Genomic DNA, 10,825 nt, shown 5'->3' with positions numbered 1-10,825 from the left:
ATGGAATAACTCTAATCTGATTATTCTACATTGAGCTCCATTCGTCCTCTGCCCCCCTCCTTTCTTGAGAGGGAGAAGTTGTAAACCTGGGCATAAGTGCGATTTATTTTTATATTGTGTTTAATGGCAGAAACTGCTTGACTGTTGATTGTAGCCACACCTGGCAGCTCACCTAAGCTCATCCTGTGTTTCTCCAACAATACTAATACCAGAAAATGAAGCTGGGGCTCGGGATCCCATTAGGAAAGCGTTTTCTGGCCTCGTCTCTTTCAGCTCCGCCAGGCTTCGGCGGCCGGGCTGGAGGGCGCTTCTTCAGAGAGCCCTGCTCGGCCGGCCGCTCGCGTCCGGGGCGGGGTGGGGCGCGCAGCCCCGGGCCCGCGCCTGGCCCACCGCCCCTCGCCCCTCGCAGCGGCAGGGCGCGCTCGGCGGGCAGGATACGGTTACGCCGAGGCTTCCTCGGGGTGGGGAGGAAGGGAGGCGGGTCCGAGCCCGCGCCCCGGCCCGCGGGGGAGTTCTCACAGTCGGCAGCTCGGGCCCGCGGGGCCACATCCCTGTTGCCGGCCGGGCGCCGCCCGCGGGACCCCGAGCGCGTCCCCGGGGCCCGGCCCCGCCATGGCCCGGGACAGGCCGCCCGGGAGGGGCTGCAGCGCCCTGCGCCGGGGTCTGCTGGGCGCCGCGCTGCTGCTCGGCCTGCGGCTCTGCGCAGGGTTGTGGCGCGCCCAGCCCGCAACCGGGCCCCCGGCCCGCAGCGCCCCGCCGGCCCCGGCCTTCAGGCCGCCCGGGCCGCACCTGCCGCCCGCGCCCGGCCCGCCGCGCGGCGCCAGGAGGCAGGTGACCTACGTGCGCAGCGGGCGCCGAGCGCCGCCGGGGGGCGGCGGGAGCGGGACGCCGGAGCCGAGCTGCTGCGCCCCGCGCGGGCGCCCCCGGCGGAAGGTCAGTTGGAACCGTGCGGTCTTGGGCCCTGGGCCCGAATCCCCTCCCCGACCGCGCGGCGGGGCCCTCCGCTCGGGATCGCAGGCCACCCCGCTGGGCCCTCCAAAGCCTTCCTCTTCTCTAACCCCCGTGCTCTCTGAGGCGGCTCCACTGGTCGCATCCTCCCAAGCTCAGACAGAGTGAAGTGGGACCGAGCAGAGTTCATTCAATATTCAACTGACACCAGTGGCTGAGCGTCCACTGCGTGCCAGGCGCCCTCCCAGGCTCTGGATATCCAGCAATAAGGACCATGCCCTGCCCTCACGGGGCGTACACTTTAGTGAGGGGACGGCTTGAGCGATAGGCAAGGGAAGTGACGGGCAGGGACGGGGAAAGAAAGGAGTTGTAGTTGCTGTTCATGTGCTGTGTTTCTCCCAGTTTTCCCCTCGAGGCCAGGACAAAGCAGGGTGGGTGTCCACTGGGAATGGCTTGTCCACTCCCTACATCACAGGGAAAATCCACGCTCAAGCCGAATTTCCTTTGAATCCCACTGCCCGGGTTGGCAGGAAGGTTGGTGCAGGGTGAGAGGTCCAGTCCCCAGCGCCATTTAATGGGAGGTTAATTGGATACGCGAGGACCCAAGTAATAACCTGGCTTTGTCTGACATCACTCCGCAGTGTTGCGCTTCCTTCCGCATTAACTTCTTGGCTCATACCTCATCGAGTAGTCCATTTTAGCCTCTGATCGGTAAGCCTCAGGCCTCCTACCCTTCTTTTTGGAGCTCGGTAATTTACATGGTACTTGGGAATGAACAGATTAAGGACTACAGGTATGAGCTGGCCTCGTCCTTGCAGCCGTCAACGCCTCCTCCCAACCCCATCCACATCCTGTGAAGCACTTCCTTCGGCTGCCTGGCTTTTCCTCATTTCAGTTGGACACCCTTCCCCCACCCCTGCTGTTGGACAGGGGGAAAAGCTCTTCCTCTGACTGAGTTGCTTCCTTCCCAGTATCACACCCCACCACTTCCTCCACTGCTTTTCCCCGCCTCCTCCTCTTAGGTCTTTGCACTCTGTCCTTCCACACCACTGCGGTTCCTTTCCAGGCCATCAGTGTTATCTTCCTGGATAACAAATATTTGTTTCTGTCTCTGAAACCTCATCTCCTATGTAAAGTCTTAATTAGCTCTTCCAGAAGAAAGCGGCCACTCCCTCCCCATGCTTCTAATGCACCTTCCATGATATCATGTTATGCATTCAGCACACTTTTGCCAAGGGCTTACCAGGTACCCAATGCTGCATCAGGTGCTGGAGGCACAAGATGAGTTCAAATTCTCATGGGAGAGGCACTCAGCACAGGCATCCGCTGATGTGACCAGTACTGTAAATGAGGCCTTGAACTCTGCCTGCTGAGTCAAGAAAGGCGGACTGAGGAGGGGAACACTTGACCTACAACTTGGTAAGAGTTGGGTTTCTTTTGTTCCTTTGTGGCTGTCCTCAAATGTCCCATCCTTGATACCCTCAACCCCACCCTGCACTTCTTTTAGATTCACTCTCAACATCTGTTCTTTCTGCAGTCACCTGTCCAAGAATTACTCTTAAGTCTTTGTCTCTACTTGAGACAACAGTACAGATAACTGGAACTTGTCCTACAAATAGCAAGGTTTGGAATGCGTAGGCTCAGAGGACCACTGGTCACACCCGTCCCATTAGGAGGCTGCTACAGTGATCCCTGCTGGAGATGGAGGAGGCTGAGACAGGGTGGTAGGTGTGGAGGTGGTGGAAGGATGTGTTTGGAAGGTAGATGAGGGAGGAGCAGTTGGTTCCTGCTTGGTTGTTTTGTTTGGGGGATGGAAGAAAAGCAGGAGTTTGGTTTTGAGATATCCTTTGGTCATTCAGGTGGAAATGTCAAATAGGCAGTTGGACGTGTGAATCTGGAGTTTGGAGCAAACATCCAAACTTGCTTATATAAAAATATATAAGAAAGAAGGTAACAGTTTGGGATTTGAGAGTCATCATGTACAAGTGGCACTAAAACCATGATATTGTATGAGGTCAACTAGAAAGTGGGTGTGGCTAACAAAGAAAAGAGATCTCAGTCTGAGCCCTGGGGCTCAGTTTAATTAAAATTAAATTAGGAAGAAAAAAAAAAGGAAAAATTTAGCATAGTGCCTGACATATTAGTCTACTCCAGCTCTGTAGCCTCAGCCATTTGCCAAATGTAGTTTGTTATAACCTATTTCCATGCCTTTGGCTTTTCTGATTTGTTTACTTGCAAGGTCCCTCTTCCCCCTTCCTATGACTCCTGCCCTTTCCATCCTTGAACATTCAGGTCAGCGTTCATGATCTGGAAACCTTCCCACAGCAATCCTTCCATGCTGATCTCTGCCCAGTTTGGGATGACAACAGAAATGCTGTCTGATTTGTGTTGCTTTGTACATGTTGCAACCCAGTAATCCATTTCAGATTGAATATTTTGTGTCCACTGTTGTTCTTGATGGGAAGGATTGTGTTTCCCATAGGGATCCCTAGTAAATGTTTACTCCTGAGACACCAATATGTAAAAATATAAGAATCTTACTATTTCAGCCTATTATGGGTAACTCTAAATGTCTTTGGTTAAAAATATATAAGAAAGAAGTAAGTGGGCTTATTGCTGTTTTAGCCGCCTCCTAAGGAAAAATTTTCCCTGGATTTCCTTGTCCCTAGCTATTTACCTATTTTCAGGATGTACATCTAACCTCCTCAAATTCCTAGATAGTGAGAAAATTGAATTTGTTTCATTTTCCCATGATTTAACAGTTGAATTAAAATATTCCTTAAAACTGGAAAGACCAGTTATCTAATCTTTCCTTCCACTTCTGGGAACAGAGCTCACTAACCTGCATCTCCCTAGGGACAAGTCTTGTTCCTTTTCAGCCTCACATCACGAGGTGGTATAATATAAGCTGAATGCACTGTTAAGTAATTGAAATAAAATTTGGAAGTTGTTTGTTAAACTCCTTGGATCTTATTTTATTTAAATTTTGTTTGTTGAGGATACTGATCAACAATATTGTTAGGTTCTTGGTTACTTTGCCCTGGGCACCCCCCAGATGGGTAAAGGAGAAAAAGTTCCATTCTATTTTGAGGATGGCTTTCTGGGTGGATGAAAACCTGCATGAAATAATTGGGTTGCTGAGTGTGTCTTGTCACCAAGCTTCTTTTGCAGGTGTTAGAGGCACAAAAATTCAGCAATTACATTGCCCCTTATTCATAGCTTATGTTCTTCTTAAAGAAAACAATCTATTATAAAAAAGAGAAGTGAAGTGTAGTTCTCATATAATTCTTTCTCTCTTTCCTCATTCCTTTCTTTCCCTGAGGCATGGAAGAACTAGCTCTAAATATTAAGTCCTTTTTTGCATCAGGGGTTCTAATTTGACAGCACTGTGAAATGAGGACAAATGACAGAGAATGGATATTAATAAATACTGCTCTTTTTGATTATGACCATCCTGGAACCTGTACATTCTTGTATATTGCAGACTCTTTAAGCATTGGATCAGAGCTCTTAATCTCCAAATTTTGTATACTACCCATGCATAAAAATATCACTGTGACTCTTTTTCTTTCTCTTCTCTGTTTTCTATCTGCATGTGGTTTTTCTGTTTTGTTTTGTTTTTTCCTTTTTCTTTCTTAAGCAGACTTTTATTATGTTTACCATGAGTAATGTTCTTTTTGGGAGGATTTATGGGAAGGACTAAGCTATGGTCTCCATGATTTACGTCTTTTTTTTTTTTTTATGCAGCTCTTGGGCGGATGTTATACTTCTTACAGGTTGACAATCCACCTAAAAGACAGCAGCAAAATACAGGGCTTATTTGCAGAAGAGAGAAACTCACTCAAGGGCCAAGGTTTCCAGAGAAATTTCTTCTCTCTTATCGGATATATTTTACTTGACATTTAATATGTTGGATAGAAAAGTGACTTCTGAGTCACAGAGCTACAGAACCCAGCAATGTGCTGGCTTGGTTTGTTAGTTACAGATTCTTTGGAACAATGTGTCAGGGGGGAAAAAAAAAGCTGTTTCCTCTTCTCCTGAAAAACCATATGGCAAAATTTGGTCTTTCTCACTTCTTGCCATCCTCTTAGTTTTCTAATTCTGTGATTGTCATCAAGAAGAAAGAGGGAAAATGACATAGTATGCCCCCTGTTATATCCAACTGCCTGAAGAGTCATTATTCTTTAGGAAATACTTGAAGGTAGGTTTGAATTGCTTGTGAAATATGGCCCAGCAGTTTCCAGCTCCTCAGGTTTTTGCGTGTGTACCTACACTTCAGTCCTTCAGGGAACATTAATCAGTCCTCTCACACTGTCCTTAGGAGGCAAAGCATTTTCATTTTAAACAAAGTCATTGAGGGTAATTGAATGAACTCCAGCAATATGTGGGTGTGAAATAGCACTTGCTTAGTTGCAAAGAAAAGCAGGCTTTCATTACAACTTTGATGTGTCTTAGATGGGGAACAGGGCGCTGCACTCTTTCCAAACCCCGCAGTTGCTCAGGGAGCATTCTGTGGGTAAAGGAACTGCTAATGGAGGCTCTATTGTTTTTCAACAACTGGTGGTGGAGATTTTAGGTTTTTGTGTGTAATTTATCCAGTCCATTTTCTCCGAGGAAAAGAATGTCTTATCAGTTTTCTTGGATAGGATTGGATTTCCTTTTTAGTCTGTGAAGAGAATCAGGGCCCAGTAGTTAAACGGAAGACTGTCAAGGGTGGTAGGCATTTGAGTTTTTCTGCCTGTGCTGTGATACCTTTGGAGTCCTGTGCTTATAAGGGGTTTGGCTCTTTGTGCTGGGATTTGTAGAAGGTAACATGAGCCTGTTTTATTTACCATGAGGCACACACTAAGACAGGAATCTACCAGCGCTGATAAGCTTCTTTTAAAAGCAGCACTTGGGTCTTCTAGATACTTCATGTTGATCCCACTAATGTCTTGTGGAGTGTTCTGCTAAAAATGGGTAGGAAAATTTGCTGTCCAAAAAGCATTTTTATCCTGCTCAAATGATTGAAAAAAATTGAGTTTATGAGCCTTATAATCTAGGTCCAGATGTAATATAAACGAATAGCAAGCTGGGTTGCTAGTTGGCAGCTCAGGAGGTAAATTTGGCCTATGAATTTTGTTCAAGTCACATGGTGTTTTAAGTATTTGAACATAAATATCTTTAGATGGGGCATATAGTGTCTAGTGGGGTCAGCTCACCATTCTCTCCATTTACCTCACCTGTCTTGTCTCAGAAGGCATTTCAACCCTGAGCCAGATCATGCCAGTCAAAATTAGCAGTCGTTTTCCTAAAAAGTGACAAGTGAGGTTAATGCTAATTGCAATGGTAGCATGGCACATGACTACTAGGTAGAAAGGAACTGAAGGTCCTTTTAAATTGTTCCTGTTGAGGAAGATGAGTTACCTACGGCTGGAGCTGGATATTGGGGAGGGTAAGATTGTAGGAGAATATACTTAGTTAATATAATGTTCTTTTGGGTGTAAATAAGAAAACTGGACTCTGGCCTAACTTAAAAAAGAAAAAAAGAATTAAAGAAATGTATTGGGAAACCTTGGGGATTTCTCACTGAATTAGAGGAAAAGTTGATGACCACCTTGTGGAAGAAAGAACGACTAGAGCTGCTTTGGAAATCCCAGCTTTCTGAATTCCTGACCTTCTTCTTTAAGTGCTGCTGTAACGCAGCTTGCCTCACTGGCCTGCAGGACTGAGTCTCTGATAGTCACTCTGGATCAGCCAGCTCTGGCCACTTGCCCTTGACATAGCCCAAGGGCTCCCTCCCTGTCCTGGAAGCCATTCTTAGAGAAAAGAGAAACTTTCTCTAAGTTACCGCAAGAAATCAAGTCCTTGGCATTCTTTACTCAGTATATTTTTGTGTAGGTTTGCCCTTTGGTTTTTGTTTTTCTCATATGTTATTCTTTTCTTTCAACTAGCCCTTGGACATGAGCACCTAGAAATAGAGTATAAGGTTGCTTTTGTTTTAATAATCTCAGACCCTAGCATCAATGTGTGTGAATATATATATATTTCTTTAAATATTAACTATTTCTCTGTCTAGATGTATTCTTATAGATAACCCTATTTCCAAGTAGCTTTTGGCAATAAGTTGGCACCTTGTGTATACTTCTGACTTTTTTTTTTATTCAGTGGGTGTATGCACACAAAATCTATTTATATATAATATGTTTCCTATACTTTTTTCATATTTTACTTTTTTTAAAGTAAAAAGTTATTTGTCTTTTAGTAGAGAAAGTAAAATAAATATCAGTAGTTAGCCAATGATCCCAATTAGGGTTCTCAAACCAAAGTTAGAATCTTTTGTTCTTTGATTCTTTTTTCTGTGAATGCAGCGTTACTTTGCAAAAAAAAAAAAATCTGAAAAATTCTTCAGAGCCTCTGGATATTTACACCCCTTTGCAACTGGCTAGTCTGGGATTCTTTAACATACGGTGATTTCTGTCAGTTAGGACTCTCTGGGTTGCAAGTGACAGACACAAATGAAACTGGTGTGAATGGCAAACAAGGACCGACTGAAACAGTACTGGGGAGAAAAAGAAAAGCTGCAGAAACCAGGAAGGCTCTGGAACTTGATGATGTCTACAATGAGCACTGAAGACCTTAGTCATCCGTATTGCCCATTACTACAGATGTGCTGGGTATTTATCTTTCATTTCAGCCACACTTTTGAATATCTTTCCTGTGTTTAAGGAATTCTCTACCTTTCTAAGAAAAATGCCAAAATTTTTCCCCCACTTCTCATTGCGTCTACAGTGCATTCATGTGACCTGTGCTTCACCATTCAGATACACCTGCATGAGCATTTGGATTGGACCTTACAGAGGTCCAAAGGAGGAGGTGGCACAGGGACCACAGAGTGGCTCAGGGCTGAGGTTCTAGCAGCGGCATCCAGAGCTCAGAGTGGTTGAATGAGCTGTGGTGTCCAGACCCAGCGGTGGGGCAGCATAGTCTACACCGGCATGTCTGGAGGTGGTGTTACTGCCTTGAGATTCTGTAAGCTAATAAATCTTTAATCAATTCCTTTTCTGCTTAACTAGCCAGAGTGGTTTCTATTGTTTACAACTGGGAACCTTGGCAGACCAATAAATTAGAACTGGCAGATGGGAAGGTTACAGCGGTAAAACTTTTCCTTTTCTATTCTGCTTAGGTCTATTTAATTCAGATTTTGGAACATGATGATTGGGGGCCAAGTGAACTATGGGCTGAGGGACCTTTCCCTGGCAAGATAATAACATTTTGCTTCAGATACTAAATTACACAAATCTGCTAACATCACTAGAGACTCCAAGCCCTTTTTCATGGCACTATTTGTCTGGGGAATCCAGCAGGAGGGGCTCCTTTATGCTTTATGCTGCGGTCACAAACAATGCTGCAGTCTCAGGGTTCATACTAACATGCGTTTATTTCTTGCTGGTGCTGTGTACGCACTGTGGGCTGGCAGGGGTGGGGCATTGCTTTGTGCTGGCATCGTCCTCCCTCTGGACCCCAGGCCAGCAGCGCAGCCACCATCTGGAGCATTGCCGATCACCTTGGCAGAGGGGTGAGTGCTCTGGAGGGTCTCGCATGGCATTATTAAAAGCCCTGGCCTGGAAGCAGCATACATCACTCCTGCTCACAATCCAGTGGTCAGAGCAGTCGCTTGGCCCCGCCCAATGCTAGAGGTGCCATCCTGCTGTGTGCCAGAGTCAGAGAGCTGGTGAGCAGCACTTATGGCCACCACAGTATGGTAACCCTTCAATCATCCGTGTCTAAACGGACATTGTCTAGGTCATGTTTCACGTTCACCGTTTTGAACGCCTCACTGAATCTGCACATTTCACAGTATTGAATAAAGCATAGGAGGCTCTTTTCAGGAAACTGAGATCTAAAATGAAGCAGACGTGAATTTGGCAGAATAGTGAAAAAAAACAAGACTTGATTTACATCTTACAAGCAGTGCTGTGGTGCATCCTGAAGTTTGTTAAATGCGATCATTCTTGTTGACATTGTTTATGTTAGATTCTTTGCACAAAGCAGGGATGGGATGATGGTCTGCTGGTCTTTTTCTCTGGGGGGGAAAAATGCAAGTTATTTGAATAAATAAAGCCATGAGTGTAAATGAGCTGAAGACCTCTGATGAGATGAATCAAACGCCATGTCTAAATCCATCTTCATGGTGATCACTTACCCAGTTTTAGTTGGAGCCAGTCGAATGACTTCCAAACGTGTTTTCAGAATCCAGCCACAGATCAGAGGTAATTCATGTTGAATGGCATTTGCTATTGTGCACAATATGACAGCAAGTCATTTTAGTTTATTTTTCATCTTTGAGTGGAACACAACAAAAAAAATCCTAATGAGCAAAATATATGCTCATCGAGCTCAGAGTGATTAGGCTGTGGAAGAAGGATTTTTCTTGCAGCAGTTTTGGGAGTAAAATATGGGAGAAGTCAGTGAAGGTTATACATGGGATCCTTGGAGACCTGTTTACCTGGATTTACAAATGTCATAAAAATACTGCCGCATGATGCAGCCTTACCTGTAAGATAGGCTCATATATTTACACTTGAGGTCAGAAGTTTAAATTTTGCTCCCGTACTTACTGAATGTGGACAAATGTAATACCCTCTCTGAACTGTAGTTTCTTCCTCTGTAAAAAATTAGTAATACTTAATTCACAAGATTGTTGTGAAGATTAAACAAGAACATGTTGGTGAAAGCACTTAGCAGGTGTCCTGGCACATGGAAATAGTTCAGTAAATGAATCTGATCTGTGTTCAATATTGTGTTGCCAGCTGGGACACTGGCCTGTGATTGTCAAAAAGGTATAGGGGTGTTGGCTGGGTACAGTGGCTCATGCCTGTAATATTGGCACTCTAGGAGGCCGAGGCAGGAGGATTGCTTGAGGCCAGGAGTTCAAGACCAGCCTGAGCAAGAGCAAGACCCCGTCTCTACCAAAAAAAAAAAAAAAAAAGAAAAAAAAATGGAAGCATTAGCCAGGCATGGCGGCATGTGTCTGTAGTTCCAGCTACTCAGGAGGCTGAGGCAGGAGGATCACTTGAGCCCTGGAGTTTGAGGCTGCAGTGAGCTATGATGATACTGCTGCACTCTAGCCCAGGTGACAGCGCAAGACCCAGTCTCAAAAAAAAAAAAAAAAGGATATAGGTGTCTGTGGTGTATAAAGCCCAATTGTAATTTTTAATATTTCTTTTATTCTTGAAACTTAATATTCTCTTAATATTCTCAGGGATCAGAGGAGTTGGAATATTTTTTAAAAATTTGGAATAAAAGCTAGCAGTAATGAGTACATTTTTGTTAGTGTTTTTATTATAAATTAATTTCCTGTATAACTCATTTGTTATGAAATTGTTATGGCTTACCTGTCCGTATCAGTTTATGATTTTTTTTCTTGAAAACTAATTACAAATATCTTTTACAATGTACTGTTGAATAATTTTGGTCTGTATTAGGATTGACTGTATAAATGTATAAATTCCAAGCTTTTAAAATATAATTTTCCCTCAAAAGAATGTTTACAGATCTGCTATTAACTGGGTTGCTTATTACCACTATTACCTTTTTAGTTCAAAGGAGGCTGTTTGGAGTAATCAGGGATTAAAGAGCTAATTGTTGAATTGTTTTTCTGGCCCTGTCTTCCACATTTTAGTCAATAAAGTGCATATTATTATACTTGGTACTTTATATGCATTTTAAAGATAAACTCAATTTAATCAACACAATAAACAACGTCTAAGTATCAACATTGCACATAGTATTATGGGGAATATAATTCCTTCAAGAAGCTTCTAATTTAAGAGTGGGCTGGGAGGGGGCCATTGTCCTAGGGGAGTTGCATATATATTCTTTCCTTTAATTCTCA

The 10,825-nt window shown here is 44.5% G+C and overlaps 1 protein-coding gene across 1 annotated transcript in view; it reads left to right on the top strand.

Annotated features, from left to right (window-relative positions):
* The first annotated feature begins 612 nt into the window (after nucleotides 1-612).
* Nucleotides 613-10,825, top strand: part of METTL24 (methyltransferase like 24) — a 91,539-nt gene continuing 81,326 nt past the window's right edge. The window contains exon 1 of the mRNA XM_045544175.1: nucleotides 613-933. Coding sequence (XP_045400131.1) covers nucleotides 613-933 — 321 coding nt within the window. The remainder of the gene's footprint in view (nucleotides 934-10,825) is intronic.

This window comes from Lemur catta, chromosome 2 (assembly GCF_020740605.2).
Source record: "Lemur catta isolate mLemCat1 chromosome 2, mLemCat1.pri, whole genome shotgun sequence".
Lineage (NCBI taxonomy): Eukaryota > Metazoa > Chordata > Mammalia > Primates > Lemuridae > Lemur > Lemur catta.
The sequence above is the reverse complement of the archived record's forward strand: the minus strand, read 5'-3'. Positions and strand labels throughout refer to the sequence as shown.